At 44.5% G+C, this 20,072-nt stretch overlaps 1 protein-coding gene across 17 annotated transcripts in view; it reads left to right on the forward strand.

Annotated features, from left to right (window-relative positions):
• Positions 1-20,072, forward strand: part of ABLIM1 (actin binding LIM protein 1) — a 182,923-nt gene that overhangs the window by 136,801 nt on the left and 26,050 nt on the right. For all 17 annotated transcript variants that reach the window (XM_019555624.1, XM_019555631.1, XM_019555632.1 and 14 more), the window contains 2 exons: positions 4,851-4,886; positions 6,415-6,544. In XM_019555624.1, the coding sequence (XP_019411169.1) occupies positions 4,851-4,886; positions 6,415-6,544 (166 nt within the window). The remainder of the gene's footprint in view (positions 1-4,850; positions 4,887-6,414; positions 6,545-20,072) is intronic.

Here is a 20,072-nt window from a genome sequence, read left to right on the forward strand (position 1 = left end):
CTTTAAACTCTTATCTTTTTACACATTTATTGACACTGAGAGGTGCCAAGGAGCTCAGCTTACTGACATTTACTCAGACACCAAAGATTTTGGTTTTTAATATTGTGTAGCTACCATTAACTCCAGATAAAAATTGTACTCAGTTAAGGACCACAAAATCTGGCCCTAAGAAGGGAGTGATTTCCACTCTATCATCAATACTGCTTTTAAACACAAATTTGGCATGCTGACAAGCAGTGTACATAGACCTTATTTGCCATGTCCTGTTATAAGCCTTGGGCACAATAAATATATTTGGAGATATCTTCTGTGTAATGAGAACACCTTCATCACCAGTCAGGGTTTTGAACTACATTGTACTTGCAAACAATACTAATAACAGCCACCTTTGTAAATATTTATCTTGCTGAGTAATGATTAAACATGCCACAAAATTGACTTTAAGATTTGGGAGTGATTCATGTATTTTACACTAAAATCTACACTCAACAAAAGCTCTTCAGATGAAGCTCAACTCATTTCTTACATTGTGCACTCCTGGCTACATAATTTATAAGTTCTTGCTGTTTGACTTGACATTTAACACACACCCTTTCCTTTTCCCCTTGTGGTATTCCCTGGAAAGGTTTATTTTGGTAACCAGTCATGAGCCCATTGCATCCTTTCAGAAATGTGTTGCATAGGACTGGAGGGGCCTCCTGGGCCATCAAATCCAGTTCCCATTAGCCAAAGAATCCCCAAAATAGCCACCTTGACCATTACCAGTGTTGCATACAAGCTGTACCTTTGTGTAGCCCTGATCCTGCACCACTGGAATTAAAAAGAGTTTTGAATTGATGTCCGTGAGCCTTGGATGAAACGTTCAGTAGAGCCAGATTCTCAAGAGCTCGGTCCCCGTTAGGCACTAAAGTGAAGCAAGAGTTAGATTTCCAAAGAAGCAGAGCGGATGGCTACTGAAAATCAAGAGGGGTTCGAGCATCCTTGGCTCTCAGGATATAAATCACTTCCCCCACCTTCAACCCCACTGACCCCTTGACACACACCTGTATCAGTGCAAAGCTGGCTGGGTACAGATGGCCCTGAATGTTGAGAGCCTTTGATAATCCCCTCCAGCTCAGACAGAAAAGTTGTACAAGAGTAGAATTGGTGACAGGCTATTTCAGCCTTCCCCTGTGCAGTTGCTTTGTCCCTTGCTTTCTCTGTGGTTCCAGGTGGAAATAGGGACACAGGGAGAACTAAGCCAGCCATTAGATGCACTGGGTTTGCTTATTTGCTTGGTTGTTTCTGAGCATCACAAGAGATCCGGGCAGGAACTTCCAAACCTCATCCATCGACAACTCAAATAGAGAAGTCCCACACCCTTCTGAAGAAGACAAAGCGCAGGAGTTTCCAGTTAAAAAACACCTTCTACAACACAGAGCAGGGAGCTTCTTCATTACATGCCACCCTCTTCCAATGGTTTGCCTCATACTGCAGTTTGAGGTGTACCTGGCTGAGGCTGGGGGGAGCCTGCACCTCTAAATGGGTCTTTCAAACTGCACATGCCTTCTGAGTGTCTTGAGGACTTGGGAGCGATTGTATTTCCTGAGCCACACTCCCTTGCATCCTGATATAACTGCCAGGCCCATGGGACACTTATACACACGTTCTGGGAGTCGGGGGGGAGGTGCTTTAATTACAGCGACTCCAAGAGCTGTTCTAATTAAAGCACCCAGAGCATCTCCTGTATTAGCATCCCCATGCTGAAAAATGGTGGCAGGGGTGCTTTAACTAAAACTCATCGAACAAGCTTTTTCTGCACGGGGATCCTGATACACATGACACTGGATTCTGCTGGAGCACGGTAATTACAACACTCCAGCGGACTCAGGTAATTGCAGCGCATTGGAGCAGCCTCGCTGCTTGTATATAGGTGCCCATAGGGTGTATTTAATAGACAGAAAGTCTGAACCCTCGGAAGACTGTTTTATAGAAACGCTTCCAAAGCAATATCAAAATACCTCTGCAGTGAAAAGTCCCCAACTTGCAAGGTGAATTAAGAAGAGAAAGATGGATAGGACAGCATTAGACTTTCTTCCTTTTAAGCATTTCACAAATGGCTATAATAGCTTCTCCCTGTAATCTGCTCAGTTTGTTCCTTGATAAATCCCTAAATTGCTGGTTTAGAAGTGTGCGATGAAAAACGTTTTTAAGTGGCACCATCTAGTGGAGCCCAACAACCTAGCACTTCAGTGAATACGACTAGCACGGTTAGGTTAGCCTAAGGATACGATGGAGTGAGGCAGTTTTTAACAAAGCAGGAGTCGAGTGAGGAGTAAGTTGTGTAATGTGAAGTGATGATAAAACAGCATGTTGCCCAGAGGCTGTCAGTTAACTTTCTAGAAGAAAGATTTGTTAAGCGATACCTTTTATTTGTCCAGCTTTACATTTGGGAGAAATGTTAGGCAAGCTGGGCTGACTTTTGAAAGGTTGGCAGTTATTCCAGATGTTGAATGTATTTGAAATCTGCCCATTGTTAGATTCTGCCCCATCGTCGTATTCTGATCCCCGATGGAGTTGGATGTTGTAGCTTTTGGAGCGTAAATACTGTGGAAGGTTTCATTTCCTCCGAATTCCTTGTATTTCAACTGTTTACTCTGCTGCTGCCATTGCAATTGCAGTTTCTTTAACCTGGCTTTTGCTCTGAACGGGGGGAGATCATTCCTGCAGTTCTGAAGAAAAGAAAGCTCTTTTGGGAGTCCTGCCACAGGGTCAAGCCCAGAAATCCTGAAACAATAATTATGCTGCCAGTAAAATGGCACATGCCAGTGTGACATAAGGTAACATGCCCTGATCCAGCAAAGCACTCAAGGACTGTAAAGTTAAACCTTTGGTTTCAAGGATTTGAGGATGAACTCTTAAGCCTACTAAAATGAATGAGAGTTTGATCACTGAGTTGAATGGGAAGGGAATTTAATTCCCATTGTGTGTGTATGTGTGGGGGGCTTTTAAGCAGGATTTTAGTTTTGAAATCACTGCTTTCTGTGTTCACTGGTTTGCTCCTGCTGGACTTTGTTTTTTTCCTTCTAAATATACCTCCTAAACATCCCTAAAAATGTTGCTGAGGAATTGGAAGTCTTCTATGTTGATTTTTTTTAAAGAGCCCTTTCAATGTCCCAACCAAATATGATGAGCTAAATTTTCCTTGACAGACTCAGGGTTTCAGATATGGCAGTTCACCAGTGAATGAAGAAATGGGTGCGGTTCCCTCTCTTCAAAGCCATAGAAAACATGGTGGGACCATTTACCCAGCACTGGCACATGTAGAATAGATGTAAGGGAAGTCGCTTCTTATGTTATCTTCCCAGCCTCCAGTCATTTAATTATATTTTCCAGTAGAAACTGACTCCAACTTTCCAGATCGGATCAGCGGATAATGTTTATTTGCAAGTCAAGGACCAAATTCAGTCTTCAAAAAACCAAAAAACAGAAACAAAAACAAGCATAGGACTTTGTTTTATGTGGATAGTTGAAGAATTTTAGCTTACAGTTAAACAGTTGTTTTGGAGGCTAATCTGCAAAATGTTTTGTGATTATATGCAAGTATATATATGCAAGTAGTAAAACTTGTATAGGTCATGCTCTAAAATATGTGCTGACATGGTGATTTGGTGTTTCAGGATTTTTGTAAACTTAGAAGGGCTCCTCTGTGGTTAAAAGTGGTCTAACAAAGCCATGTGATAAATTGCACATGGTGAAATCTCTTGCACTCAAGCCAAAAAATTGGTCCTGTCTTCACATACTTTGCATTCGCAGCAAGGCCATCTCCTCTGGAGGTGATAGTCTTGCACTACAGAGTGTGTAGGACATGGAGGACAGCGCAGCCTGCTGTACAGATGATGTGCATGTTTGGCATATGCACAAGGAATTGATAGATCCATTTGCCATCAGAAATTCTGTGTACATTTTCTACTGCTGTCACCATATTAGCAGTAGTTAGGCCAGAACAGCTATTTTATTTCTGACGCACTGTTTTAAAAGTAGAATTGTTTTGCAATAACTATAGTATTCCTTAGGAGCACCAGCCATCACCGGATTTAGTATGGCAATCAAATGAATAATTCTAGTGTTCACTACATACGAGAAATATTTAAAATTCTGATATTTGGAGGAGGAGAATTTCTTGTGCTGGAAATCAGGTAGGACTCCTATTCCCAGCTGGGTTCCCAACTCTATAGATGACTTTGGGCAATACTTTAGAAAAACTTTCCCTATCAGTTTAATGAAAATGATACCATTGCCTCCACCTTGCTGGGTGATGTTAGCAGCTCTTCCAAAGCAAGGTGCTGAGAAATATGATGCATGCATGCATGAATCACTATAAAATAAGTATGATTAAATATTAACTGTTTCTTCATTTTACACACACACACGGCTTTGGAGGTAGGAGGGCAATTGCCAGTGTGCAGCTGTTTAGGAGATTGTCCTGCATTTCTGTTTCCCACTCAGAGCCCTGAGTTAAAATGCATTTAATTGCCATTGTGAAGCTTTCCACATAAGCACAGTTATTAAATTAATAGCCCTTTTTTCTCGTCGCCTTTGCAGCTACATTTCGATTACTGCCCTAGTTAGATGTTTCAAAGATGCTGTTTCAGGATATTTAAGTGAATTAATCATACTTGCTTTTGGGTAACGTGAACCTAAACTGCTTCACTACTTCAGAAACCAAGCTCTGGGCAGTGAGGAGAAACCACAGCTTTAGAGCTAGATACCACATCACTGCCAGATCTCTGGGGCTGTTTGGATTAGCATTTGCTGGCAAGGCAGGAGACGTGTTGTTTCTGTAACCTTCTCTCCTTTGCCTCCTACAGTCTCCAAGGACGCTGTCTCCTACACCGTCTGCAGAAGTAAGTTTGATTGAACCCTCCCGGGGCAGTGTGTCACCGCTGCTGGAACAGTTGATACCAGGAAGTGGAGTTACTGATGGTCCTAGGCAGCTTGATGCCTATTTCCATTTTCTGTTTACATAGCATGAGTATTAAAAGACCAAGAAAATCAGAAGAATAGAGGGTATTTCATGCTGACTGGCAGGTTATATGGAGAGTGATGGTACCACGGGATGTGATGTCTGCAAACTTATCTTTATTGTGATATGTAGATCAAGGCTGGAGCCCCAGGAACTGTGCTTATTTACAGCAGCCAAAGGTCTGGCCCTGAGCCTGCAGTGGTTACTGTTGGGATCTGTGTGAGTTTTGCTTATGCTTGAAGGAAACATTTCTACAGTATTCCCCTAGGCTAGGGCAATACTCTTAAACATCATAGCGATGTGACATACTTGGAAAGGCATTTGTCAGTTTTAATGGTTACTGCTGTACATAGGTATGGTGACCAGCTAGTCCAGTTTTTTTAAAGTGAAAGGTGTCCTGCCTTCCCCATGCTATGAAGTACGCAGTAAATTTATGAACACGCTTTTGGTCTTGGAGCTTCCCAGTTGCCGTGCTCCTGTAGGAAAGGTTTGCCCCGCTCTGCTTCGCTTTTGCCAGGAACCAAGACACCAGGATTTCAAATTTTCAAAAGTAATTAGTGATTTAGGGTGCCTTGGTTTTGGGGTGCCAGTCTGAGACACAACAAAGCTGTCTGAATTTTAGAGGTGGGAGCCTTAGTACTTTCTGGGCACACATACACATCAGACTGCAGTATAGTGAACAGTTACCCAGGCTAGCTTTAAACTGGGTAGTGGCGGTGTCGGTAAAGGTATAGGTATCTCTCTACACTGGGACTATCCAGCTTCCCCACAGCGGGGGGGTCGCACTTGGTGCTGGTGTGCAGTGCTCGAGTTGCACCCTCTATCAACCGTATGCTGCAGAGAGGGCACCCAGGATTCACCCTCCCGAAAGGCATGGCCAGCATGTGGACTACATGTGGACCAGGATTCGCCCTCCCGAAAGGCATGGCCACTGTGTGGGTAGCGCTGGTGATGCATGAGTACCCCTTTCCCCTCTGCCCTGCTGTGGGATAGGTGGCTGCAGCCACAGTGTACCACTGTCTCCAGTGTAGGCATGCCCTCTGAAAAACAAGTCCTCTTAAGGAGTCCTGGGAAATTCAGGTACACAAATTATTAGTGACTTGAAAGATTAGGATTAAGTTTTAAGTTTGATTAAGTGTTGCTCAACAGAATTCAGTCTGCAGGATGCATAGAATTTGGAGGCCCCAGATTTTAACACTTAGACATAATGGATTGGATTGTATGAGCAGCAGTCGTTCATATGTGAAAACTAATGGACAAGAAATTAACACTGTATGATAATAGGCTAGAACCTGGAAAGATGTTCTGTTGCTCTCTTCAGGTCTTTGAAAGCCATATGCAATTGGAAAAATGTGTGGAGTTCATTTAATTTTTTGTAATTAATTCATCTAATGCTTCTTACTTTCCAGGGTTATCAGGATGTTCGGGATCGAATGATTCACAGGTCAACTAGCCAAGGCTCTATCAGTTCTCCTGTATACAGTCGTCACAGCTACACACCCACAATGTCACGCTCCCCTCAGCATTTTCACAGACCTGGTAAGGGAAATTGCTTTATATCTAGAAGCAGTTTGTTTTCTTATTATATCACTTCCCTGTGGAAATAAGAAGCTGTTTCTCTACCTATAGCTTTGAAAAGTAGCTGCAAATTTTAAAACCTCCATTCCTGGTGATTGTTCTGTCATCAACATATGTAATATCAACTAGTGTATTTTATGGATGTGTCATATATTGCTGACTTTTTTTCCTTTTAATATGTAAATGTGGACATATGTGTATGTATTTGAAAATAATCTGCTATTTGCTTCAGTGAATCCTGCTATTCAGGGTGGTTCTTTTTTGTTTGAGGGAAAATAACACATATTGGAAACAAGAATAATTGCTGACATTTTTAAAAGTCACTAATTATCCTGACTGTAGGTAGGCTTGTTAAAGGGGCCTGGCTTTCAGAATGAAACATCCACTGTTAAAAAAATAAGAATCCTTTAAGGCGTCGCAGGTGGAGCACACAAAATCACTAGTCATTTTTGAAATCTTAAGCAAGTATCCACCAAGGAGATTCTCCTAATTAAAAACCTAGGAAGTTATGAATTGTTAAAGGTGGCGTTTTCAGAAGTGTTTTGAAATAATACGGTTGTATGTACAAAATAGGCAAATGCATGTACTGCTGGAGGTTTCCAATGAAATAGATGTATAAAATTGTTCTAGTACATACACATGCATAATGTATTTTTAAATGTGGTTCTAAAAGATATGTAGATAATGTACTGATATAGATATGCTAAATTTTCACAATAGATTGATGTATCAAATCTTGACCATCAGCTTTTAAACAGTGGAGTCATGCAATGATGCCCTGCTCAGCACTACTGAGCAATAACAATGGTTGGCACACCAGATCATATTCAGTAGTAACTGCATTTTTTAAATCGGGGTCACTGAAGAAGGATCAGTGCAGAATGAAAGTTTGCTAGTAGTAGTGGGCTGAAAATGTCTGATTATATCAAGCAGCCAATGCTTCATTTCGAGGGCCCAATTTAATGCACAGAACTTTGAATCAAATCTTGTAAGGTACATCATGCTGATAACGTGATGATGTTGTTTGATGATGCTGATTGTAGCTAGAATCAAAGGAGGGTGATAAAGTCTGAAAAAGTTGCAAACTTCTGTGTTCCTATTGGAACAGGCTCCGTACAGTTTTCACATCTTGATGTGTTTTACCACAGACTTGGAAGAATCCAAGGTTTATTCCAAACTTTACTGTGATTGTGGGTTTCCCTGTTTCAGTTCCAAAATACCTTTTGTTTCATGTACCTTCCTGTGGAGTAATCTCACTCCATTTTTACATTTCTTAACTTTCTTTTGATGTCCAAGTGGGCCCAAGCTGCAAAGTTTGGATCTAGATTTGAAATCTACCAAAGTTTGTGGCCCTTGGGATCCTCTGGAAATTTCTATTTAAATATTCCCCCCTCTGGGGTATTTCTATTTAAATATTCCCCCCTCTGGGGAATTTCTCTATTTAAATATTGCGCTCATCTCTATTTAAATATTGCACCTTTAGCAAAGTTCCCAAGAAATGTGTATTGCCCCCCCTGTAGCTGTTTCATACATAATACAGTTTTCCTTTAGCATCCTTCATTTTTATCTTTCCCATATGTTTTGGGATGGTTATTAATAATGGTCTGTGGTTTTCACCTGGTGTTATTCTGCATTGGTCAGCTATAGCAGTACATGCACTTTTCTGCAGATGACCCTTGTCATCATTATATTGTTTGCAGGAGTCCAAATGCCTTCTGTTTGACTGAGTGGCTTCACATAACTTCTTTCTTTGCTTGGCTCTAGAGTAGCCCTTGCATAAGATTTGAGCCACTCTGCAGTAGCCCCTGCTCATAGACACTGTCAGCATAGTGTTTCTCTAACTTTCAAAAGACTTCCATGTTCTGAAAAAGTTTTCAGCCTTTCCCCTCTCCCCTCCACTGGTGCCCCAGTTGATGTTGGCATCAACTTTGGAATTTCTTAAAAGGACAGAAAACCTCTTGCATGCCTCTTGACTGACACTGTTTGATCAGATGCTTTCTCGAAACTGCTTTCTAAACACATTTGAATGCAGAGTTTGCAATGTTCGCAGGATGGTGGCAGATTATTTTCCAATAAGCGAGTTCAGATCGGTAGCTCCTTCAGCCAAAGAATGTTAAATGGGAAGAGCAATACAACTCTGAGCCTGGTTCAGATTCTTCCTATAACTTTGCCTAACATTTCTGATCCCTTTTGGTACTTTAACCTTTTTTTCTTCCTGCTTTTCAGAATCCTAATTGATCAGTGCTTTTTGTTTTTTCCTTTGAAGCCTCTTTCCCTGCCTCTCTCTTATTGTTTTTCTTTCTCATTTTGTCCTGCCCCACGATCCTTTGCTACTGCAGAACTGCTGTCTACTGGTGTGCAACGGTTGTCATACCTGCGCACTAGCAGTCTCAGCTCCACCCACAATGACTCCCGCCCTTACTCCCCCTTCCGACACCACTTCATTCCCCATATCAAAGGTAAGGAGCCAGGTCTTTCCAGTTAGCGCCCTAAGAGTGGAGATTTATTAGCATTCTGCCTAAGCTAATAGATATATCTCCATAAGGTAGTGATTGGCTGTCTAGCTCTCAGCATGCCTTAAAATGTGCCATTACACTTACAACTACATTAGATCTGACAGAATGTTTTCTCTCTGAGGAAATATGTCATTTCTAAGGGCCCTAGTGGAAGAATCGTAAGATATATTGCATATTCTAAATACATAGGAAAGCATTATCATCTGTCATTAAGAAAACAGATGCACTGAATTTTGCTCATTTCCAATGCAATGCATAATGCATATAGCAGCTAGCATATCAAATTGAACTCTCGTTAATTCTGGATGCTTAAAATGTGAATCCCTGAGTTAAAAAGCTCCTCCAAGTATTGCCTGGATGAAGTGAAGGCAGTTGAAAATATGAAGAAAGCAGCTTTTACATCATGCAAAGATTAGTGGCAACAAGGAAACTCATTATTGTTAATTATGCTGGCAGTAATTAACATCAGATGAAGTGTTACCAGCACCTAAGGGCATATCCTCAGCTAGTATGAACTGCTGTGGCTCTATTGACTCCACCAATCTCACTAGAGCCATGCCAGCTTAGACCAGATGCGGATACTTGTGTTCGTGCTCTCTGTCCCTTCAATGAGCTCATTTCAGACAATAGTCTCTTGTTTTGCTTTTTTATGCATGTGAAAATGTTGTGGGGTTTTTTTTGCCTCTGTTGGAGCAAATACCAGGTGGGGTTCTTGTTCCCTCAATACCCAAATACAAGAGAGTGTTGATGGGGTGAGACATTCACATGTTGCAGTCCATTACCTGTAAGAGCTCAGAGAAGAGAGAGTAGCATGATCTGACATACTGTATAATCTACTACCTCTACTAATTGCATATAGCAGTGTTGTTAACCAATAAAAGAGCTGCAAAGAGGTTGTTGCCACAACATTTTAAGTAATGCTAATAGATCTCAACCTTATATTTCCTCAAACACTCTGACTTTAGTCTTTGAATTTTGCTAGATCTTTTCATTAATATGCACTTCTCACTGTTTTTATTGTGGGACTAAGAGATCTCATTTCATACGTAAGAGATGGGGACCCTTAAAAATCGATGCACCGCTCATTTCAGCATGAGTTGATCCATATACTTTGCAATTGCAACATTTACTTCGCTGTCAATCTAAATTAATGCTCACACTCCTTCCAATGGCACTTTCATCCCTTTTCCATGACTACTGAGCAAATAGCTTTTTAAGACAGCACCACGAATCCTTGCTGGCTGTTTTTAGCGTTCTGAAAAATGAACGTTGTTGAGGGTGAGGATGAAACTGTGGCTCAGATCAGCAAGTGGGATTTCATGCCCAGTAGGAAAAAACAAAAAAATTAGTAAAATTCTCCTGGCTAGATTCTTAGGTGGTGCCAGTCACTATTGCTTCTCAATGGGCACACCAGCTGGAAATCTAGCACTTGGTTTCTGTGGAACGGCTGGGAGTGGGGATTGTAATGGATGCAAAAGAAACACGTGCCTATAGTTTCAGTTGTACAATTCGTTTCAGCTCTCTTGGGAGGATAAGGGTGCCCAATCTCTACAGGAAGCTCTAGGGAAGGAGGGAACCAGAATCATAATGAAATATGTGCTGTGTAAATGTTACTCAGCTCAGGTGACATTGTTGAATGTGTTTATCTGTAACTTAAGAGAAAATGGAAATTCACTGCTGATCATTTACGCCTGACACACAGGATGGGGTGGTGGTAAGGAAGGAGGAGGGCAGATCACTGGTATAAAAAGACCTGGACTATTTAGTAAGGCAAACATGGGCCTCTATCTAGGAAAGTAATGACTACAAAAAAATCCTAGTAGATCATTAGTTGATCATGAGCTCCCAGTTCGATACTCAGCTGAAGGGGCTAATGTGATCCTAGGAAACATAACAAAGAAATATTGAGTGAGAAGGAAAATGTTGTACTACCTTTGCATTAGCGTTGGCGTGACTGCTGCTGGAAAACTACATCTGTTCCGAGTGTCTACCATTCAAGAAGGATGTTAAGATTGGAGAAGATTGAGGAGAGAGCCATGAGAATGAGTAAAGCATGGGAAAAGACATAAGGAGCCTGGTCTATTTAGCTTATCAAAAAGCAAGTGAAGGGCTGATCTGATAACATGGTATAAGAGCCTACATAACAAGCAGTAATTTGAGGGATCTCCAGTCTAGCAGAAGGAGGCATAACAAGATACAGGGGCTAGAAGCTGAACAAATTCTAACTGGAAATAAGGCAGGGATTTTTCACTAGTAAGGGTAATTAGCACTTGGAGCAATTCACCAAGGCTTCGGGTAGATTTTCCATCACTGGAAATTTTTAAGTCTAGAAAAGATATGCTGTAATTGAAATGCAGCTGTTGGGACTGGAAGCAGGATTTAACCCAGGGAAGTCCTGTTGCCTGTCTAATGCAGAAGGTCAAACTGGGTGATTATAGTCGTCCTTTCTGGCTTTAAAAATCTGTGAATCTCTGAAGCTTTATAGCAAAGGCCAAGAGTTCTGTTTTGTGATTGGCCCGGTGCTCTTCTGATAGCAGGATAAATCCACTGAAGTGAATCGATTTTATTTGGATGCAAAGGGAAAGGAGCAGTTTACCCACAGGCCAAGGACAGCGTATGCTGGAGGTATAGCGTATGCAGCATGTGATTTGCTTTTTCTTTCCAGTTCATTGATATTCAGGATCTGTTGTATGGGATTAGATTGCATCCTCCCTCCTACTTGATCTTTATACCTGAGCTTTCTGTTATCCAGTGATAGGTGACAGATGTGTCTTCCAATTAGATTCTGTACTGTGCTTTTCTGTATGCCCAAGTACACCTTTTACAAATCTCCAGCAGGGCAAAAGGTATTGGCACAGATAATAATGGCTCTATTAAGGACTTAAGAAATACACGATTCTAGAGAGATTCTTGGTCAGTCCGTGCCATTCTGCTCGGTTACATTGAAATGATTGGTACCTTCAGCCCAGTTCAATGGGGAAGTGCCAAGGTGTCTGCTTTTCATGTGGTTGGAATCTCATCTCTGCTTACCAGTGTGTAAGGGAACCTAAGTAAATGTTAATGCATGTATGATGGGGAATTGGAAGAAGGGGTAAGTATTTTCTTAAGATTAAACAGTTTTGTTAGCTAAGGCATGAGATGTCTGAGTCATATTGACTTGGGTTCACTTAGGTATCTTCTACACCAGGGGTGATCAACCTGGCCGAATTCGGCCCATGGAGTCAAGGTATCTGGCCCGCGAGGCTCCCCACAGGTCAGAAATTTGGTAGCAGAGAGCAGTGGCAATTAACACTGCTACCCTTCTCCTATGCCAGATTCCCAAGCTGGCTCTGGGCCAGACCATGATTCCTCTCCACTGCATGGCTGGATTGGAGCCAGGTCAAACTTCCTTCTCCTGTACAGCTGGAGAAGCCACATGATCAAGGCCGGGGTACACTTCTGCATTGCCCTTCCCCCCGTGCGGCGGGATTGGGCATGCCATACCTGCCCATGTGCCGGATGAGGCCCACCAGCTGGATGCAACCTGTGGAGGGATGGGCACTGCCCGTCTGCAGTGTTGAGCACCACTGTCCACCACTTGAAAAGCTTTACCAACAAAGCTATAACTGTGCTGGTAAGCTGTACAATTATTTACTTGTGCCAGCAAAAGCCCATGTCAGCAGTATGAGGCACATCAGGGATCTAGGGGGCCAGGAGGGATGATTATACTGGGCTGCCATTTCCTCCATGTCTGCCAAGCACCCCCCGCCCCCAGCACGTTGTCCATATGGCAAGGCATTGCCCTCCGCAGAGCATGCCCCTACACGAAAGAGGGGTCATTGCACAGCTTCCTCCAACCTCTGCCCATACCCTGAGGCACTTTATACCAGTGTAGCTTATTTTACTTTGCTGAACTGAGGCATACTGATGGATGCACTTTTAAACTTTTATAATGACTGACATACAATGGAGTTAATTCAGTGAAATGTTTAAGTCTAGACAAGGCTTTAATTTAGACTCCAGCCTAGATTCAAACGAGATCTGTGAGGGGCAAGCAGTGTTAGCTACATGTCGGGAAATCTGAGTTTATTCATGTAACATCTGGGTTGAGGGGGTTGGCAGAAGGTGTAAATTACACCAGCTTAGACTTCCTCTAGACTCATGGGGACTCCCTTCTGACTTTGACCTTGTCTCAATTCACTACTGTCTCTACTATGAAAGGCTCCAGAATAAATCCATGGATGAAGCCCTGACCCTATTGAAGTCCATGACAAGACCCTCATTGACAATAGTGAGGCCAGGGATTTTCACCCCACATGCCTGGGATTTTTTTAAAGACATGTAAGAGCATTGCAGAGCCCTCATCACAGTCATGGGTGGTGCATGGCTTGGAGTTAAGAGATGGTATTGTGCGAGAGGTCATGAGCCCACCCTCCAGAGTGTGCCAGTTGCCTTCCCCTCTGCCTCTGTAGTCACTTTAGCCTTAAATTTTCCCATGGAGACACATAACGTCATCTCTGCTGCTAGTCAGAGCAGTATCCCTTCATCCATAGCACCGCATTCAGTGCCAGTAGACTGCAACAGAGCCTAGATAATACAACAGCCCTACCCTGCAGGAAAAGCTGTGCTTTGGCTCAGTTTCCTGGCTTTTTATTCCCTGTAGGAACTAGAGGCCACAGGCACTTACCAACTGGGTCACCACATCCTGAGGAGGGCTGGAAGCTGTCCTTTTGTGTTTATGCTGCAGTTACTGGGAGATGCAAAGACCCAATCATAGACGGAGGCAAGGCTTAGACACAGAGTCTGCTTTTTGCACTGTGTCTGATTCTGTGAACTAAGTGCTTCTGTCTGTAAGTCACGGGACAGTTGCCATAGAGATTATTGTTGCTATTAGTTTTGTTATCCCGTGGCATAGAAGCCCAAATGGGACCAGATCCCTGTTGAACGAGTTTTGCAAACCCGGAGCAGAGGCTTGAATTCCTCAGGGTTGTGGTTGCTGGATTAGAGGTATCCACAGTGACCTGTGATCCAAGCCAGGTCTGGCTGTTCAAGGGAGCTGGCTGCATGCCAGTCCCACACACAGCAAATGTAACACTGGTAAGGCAAAAATCTGCAAAAGGAGAAGGAATGTGTGTGAGGTTTAGGCATATGGGAATTACTATTCAGCAAAAGGTCACTGTGAGCGTGGCCAGTGCTGGACAATGGATAGACCAGAATTATGATATACTGCATCACAGGAGTAACCTTCCTGACCCTCTCTGATGAAAAGCCAGTTTTCTGTAACGTGACCTGGTTCAGCCAGAAGAAGTGAGGGGGAGGTGGATAGTAAAGGGACTGGTATGGAAAGGGTGAGAGCTGAGAGATATCTCTGAACTCTGCTTCCCAGGCTGCCATGTCCCCATGATTTTGTCTGTTCATCCCTGCGTCTTAGACTTCATGTCCCTGGAGGGTTGTGCTTCTGTCAGTGCTCCAGACTGCAGTGCCTCCATGCGTATTGGGGGATATGCTGCCACTGCTGCTGCAGCACTTGGGAAGTGTCATAGGTTTGCATTTCGGGCAGTACAAGACAGTTTCCTTTACTGACATAGGACATATGACACGCTGCAAGGAAGTGCCACCCCTGCCTGTAGGCAAGGCTGAGAGCCCACTCTGGGGCATTGGTAGAAATGAAGAAGCAGTTTTTACCCACACTTATGGAGTTTTGTTCATTACCCTCCAGAGGTAAAAGCTGTGGAGATGAAGTGACAGATGCATACCATTCACTCTGGAAGTTATTGCTCCAGGGACCATTTGGTTCCTGAAGCAGCATTTCCTTGAGCACTGTTCTTCCATACCAGTGCCCTTCTCACATTTAATGTTAGGAAAGGGACAAGATAGATGCAATCCCCTGATACCAGTAGAGGTGGAAGCCCAAAGAGCTCGTGGTCCCCTCTCACTGAAGGTTTGAATTCAGGGCATCCACAGAATATGTCCCTGGGTACAGCTGGGTTTATCTTGTTCCTAAAAGCAGGTCCTTCTTAGGCTGGTTTTCTCCAAATGAAATAAACTGCATCTCCTTAGCTAGCACATAACAGAGCTCCTGGTTTGGGCATCAGAAAAAAAAATCATTCGTTCTGCTGAAAGAACGACCACTTTCTGGTCATTTTTGCTGATACGATGGTGCTTTGTTGTGCATGTTGGCACAAGCGTTCTCCAGTGAGACCCCCCGATCTACTAGCATGGCATGCACCTCAGAGTTGATGAGATCTTCCTCCCCTTTCTGTTAATCCCGTGTGCTCTCTCTTCACCCTCATTTTTTCCCCTGGTATTTTTTTTTTTACGTTTTCTTTTTCCCTTCGTTGCAGCTTTATTCTACATAGGTATGTCATCCCTCACCTATGTGGCTGATCTCCTATGTATCGGGTGGGTGCAATGGTTTCATTTCTCCTTGCTGTCTGATAACCTGCATGGCTTCTTTAAGGTTTTCTGTCTTCAAATGCTGAAGGAACAGTTTTTTTCCATTGCTTTGTCTAACAAAATTTTTAAGAGTTATAGATTCAGCAATTTCAGACCACTTTTTGGAGCAGCGTATGAAGATTTGTAGCAAATCCCATATCAGTTTGGTTTTATTTGCCCACGGCTTCTTGGGCAGGTCGGGGGGGCTCCCTATATAATGAAGTGTGACTTAGGGCTGATGTAATGACTCAGGAGGGTGAACGGGATGCTGGGGCGTGCACTCTGGACTGCACCAAGTCATCAACTTAGTCTGTAAGCCTGGCTGTGAAAAGTCTCGACAGAGCTTAGTTTTCAGCAATGTCTTGTCTCACTCAAGAGTCCATGTAGACATAGCCTTGGAAAATGTTACAGGGAAAACACAGGAAATAACATAGAATGGGAATATCTTTAAAGCAACAAGTGCAGGGAGACCTAATTCACACCAGATCAACAGTCTGTAATATGTTGCACGTGTTATACGACTGATAGTCCTATTTATTGTAACAGGTCATCCGGTTGTGCCAAACGTGGGATATACCATTATATTTTAGTCAGTGTGCTCAATGATTTCCAGTCAGAATAAAAGACGATAGAAGTGTTCCTTCTGTATATTCTGTATACTTGCAGAATGCAACATAGAGCAGTTACATGGAGCACATTCACATCCTTGCAAAGCCATCATTTCCCTTCCCTCAGAAAAGCCAGCCAGAAGTGTTTCATGCTTCAGGATTTTATAGACGTTAGGGCTGGAAGGGACCTCAGAAGATCGTCGAGTCCAGCCCCTGCCCAAGGGGCAGAAAGTCAGCTGGGGTCAGAGGATAAAGAGCTGCCATCTAGTGATCCAGCTGCAGAGCATTAGTTGGGGTCAGGACTCCCATTCTAGCTCTGATACTGGCTTCCAGTGGCCTTTGGTTAGTTTCCTTTCTCTTGTCTCCATTTTCCCAGCTGTAAAAATGGTGGTGAAAATGTTGGTTGCACAAAAATCAGGGATTCCCACCTTTGGTAATTACCAACCTGAACCAGGTAGAAAACGCCTCTCAGCAGCAAGGTCTGAGCTGCATCGTTTATAATGATGTGACATTTTAAAGCTAGTCCATTATTGATTGGTGCAGAGTTCAGGAAATCTGTGGATTATTCGTTCTCATTAACTGATTTATTGCTAAATGCATGAATGCACACCGGATTTAAACATTTCTATCCAAGCTAATTTTATGTCAGACTAACTTTGTCAACATATTTGCAGTATTTTCTTTCCTCAGAACACTGCTCTTGCCAAGTAGTATTTTATAATATGACAGGGAAAAAGTTACATGGTTAAAATCAGTAAAATCAGAATAACATGTGACTGACAAGAACAGGATCACACCATTGAATTCACAAACACAGGCTATTCAACTGAGACACGACAATGTCACTTTAAATTTTGCCGTCCCAACAAGTGTGTAGCTTTTTCGACTTAGCCACTGGCTGAATAGGACCTCAGCATTGCTAGACCTAAAATTAAAAAAAACACATTGCATGCAATGACAGATGCAACAGCATGTTTGAGGCCAGATGCGAGACATTGAGGACCCAAGACACTGACACATCTATAACTTAGCACCTGCACTCACATTGACGGATCTTGTGTGTGCAAATCATGCCTCAAACCAGGGTTTGTATGCGGATCCCATCATGTGCTGGGGTAGGGGTGGGCCAAGTCTGGCCTGCAACGGACCCCATTTCTGAGCAGCCCCTGTGACAGCAGTTTCTTCTGGATGCTGCTGCGCTGCCTGGGCATCCTGGCCCGTCCACCCCGCACCCACTGCCAGGGGCAAGTCCCACATAGGCAGGGTACATGGCTGGGTAGCTGGGATGGGGCTACAGCCAGGAATAAGGTGGGCAGGCAGGGCCTGGGAGACCCTGAGATCTTGGGGCAGTGTCAGCGTGGGGCCAAAGCAGAGCCCCACAGTCCACTGCCCACATGCCCCTGTGACGAGCCTGGTTTTTGCAGGCAAGGGCTTACATACAGCAGATTGCATCTGCCCCGGCTCAAGCCCTGGGCCCTCACTGCCCCAAGATCCTGACCCCAGAGCAGCTGCCCACCCCACCACATGCCCTGCCTGCACTGCTTCTGGCTGTTCTCCATGGAGATAGGAGCATGGGGCCATGACGGTGCAGGGCCAGGCCAGGCTGGGGCAGAGCCCTGGTTCTGCAGCCCCATGCTGTCATGATTTGCCAGGGTACTGGGGTGTGCTTGCCCTGTTAAGTGTGCAAGCAGCCAGAGGGTCAGGTAACAGAGGGGGATGATTGGAGGGTCACCTGAGCATCGGGGGACCAGGCTGGAGCTATATAAGCCCAAAGCCTCAACTGACCAGGCAGTCAGCCTTGGGAACCATGCAGCAAGGAGTTTCTAGCAGCAGAGCAGCAGGCTCCTGAAGTTGCAGAGAACAGGGTAAGCCGCTCTGCAATCCTGGGAGCAGGGGAAGCTTACCTGGACAGCAAAAGACTGAGTTTGTACAGGCGGGGGGGCCTTTATTTTCTTATCCAACTCAGAGGGAGTTGGAGTGTTTGCCAGAGCACTGAGATACTTCTTTTTAGTGCACCAGTAGTTTATCTTGGAGTCCTCCTAGGGATGAATTCAGGCCTACCCTGAAAATCAGTAGCCCAGGAGGGGCTGAGACTCAGGCCCAACACAGAGTGGGGCACAGCAGGAGTCCCACAAGAACAGTGAAGGGCTAAGACTTGGACCAGCGGGTCCACAAGCTCAGTGAAGGGTCGCAACAGAGGGCCCAGGAGTCCAGGAGGGGCCGCGAGCCGGACCAGAAAGTTCAAGAGTCCAGAGAAAGAGGAGGCAGGCTAGAGGGTCCCCAAGCCCATAGAGGAGGGACTGCATGTGGGACCAGGGTTTCTGCAGGCCTCGGGAGGGGACTGAGCATGAGAACAAAGAGCCCAAGAAGTGCTGCATGTGTGATCTGAGGGTCTCAGAGCCCAGAGGCAGGCTGCACAGGTGACTATGTGTCCGAGAGCCCAGAGGGAGGAGCAGAAAGTATCGAGGATCCTGGAAAAGGGTAACCAGAAGGAACAGTAGTTGACATCATTGACTGGTAACACCTGCAAGGCTTGGGGTATGGGGCAGAATGGAGCAACGCAGTTAGCCCTTAAGGATCCAGGTGCAGAGACACGGGCAGGTAGAGAGGGTCCATTAGGTGAGTGGGGGTCCGAGAGGGACCCGGTGGCGATCTGTACTGATGCAGGCTCACTCTCAGGCCCTGGGCAGCCTCCTTTATTTAACCTTTTAATAAGAACAAGGTGTGGAGGTGAGTGATTAATGGAGGTTTTACCTTAGGACTGAGCTAGGCAGGAGCCACGGGCCTACCAGGGGGCATCACGGCCACCCCATGGCATGGACCTGCCACACCTGGCCCCACACTATCACAGCCCCACACTCTTGGGGTCTCAGTGGGGACTGGCCAGGAGTGGCACGGCAGGGGCTGCTGGGAAATGCTGTCAGGTCACTGGCCGTATCTGCCATTTTGCCTGTGCTGGGGCATGTCATCCGTGCACACAAGTGGATACCTTTTTGGCACTGACATTTGCCTCATGGAAGGTTATATAGGGCTGTTTGGGTTTGTCCTGCTGCCGTATTTTAGGCCTGTGGGCTGCCTTTCTAGGGAGAAAGGAGTAGGTATAATATACGTCTTTATTTCTGTACATCAGAATGTGTCTTGCTAAGACTGTTGCTCTCATTGCTTTGGATTTACGGGACTAAGTTCACATCAAATTGCTGATCTGGAAAATGTGGCCCTCTTTTGGGACTGCCCTGCCCCTGTTTGTCAGGTTTTAAAGTTCAGTTCCTGTTGTTTCTGCTTCTCCCTTTCCCCTGTCATTCAGCTCCTGGGAGTATTTGATACAGTTTTTAAAAAATGGAAGGAACCTGATGCCCTGGCCCCTTTCACCATTGTAATCACTCACATCTGTGCAAAGGGAGTTGGTAGCCATACGCTTTTGGTGGGATACTGCTGGTTGGCTATTTTGCACAGGTGCAAATGATAGCACAAGATGCCACACAGTGCACAATTTTGGCCAAGGTTTTCTTACTCTTGGTTAGCGTCTGTGCAGCCACATGGAAAATCTCACTCGAATCGCATGGAAATCTCACTCAAATTTTGAGGCCTGGGCTGTGCTGAGAAGCACTTTATACCACTCCGCAGTTTCCTTCTGGCTGCTTTTGGAGCTGTCCATGCTGAAAGAGCCTCAGGGCTCTCGGTGGTGGATCTGTGAGGAGGGTTAAGAAGGTTACCGATCAGAAGATCTGTAAACTGGATCCAGAGGTCAGGAAAACAGCCATTATGATGACAGGCTGAGAGCCTTGGGTCTCTTTAGCCTGGAAAAGCGCAGGCTCAGGGGTGATCTGATGGCCACCTATAAGTTTATCAGGGGTGACCACCAGGATCCGGGGGAACGTTTGCTCACCAGAGCGCCCCAAGGGATGATGAGGTCGAACGGTCACAAACTCCTGCAAGACCGTTTCAGGCTGG

The sequence above is a fragment of the Crocodylus porosus genome, unplaced genomic scaffold, assembly GCF_001723895.1.
Source record: "Crocodylus porosus isolate Cpor-Errol unplaced genomic scaffold, CroPor_comp1, whole genome shotgun sequence".
Classification (NCBI taxonomy): Eukaryota; Metazoa; Chordata; order Crocodylia; family Crocodylidae; genus Crocodylus; species Crocodylus porosus.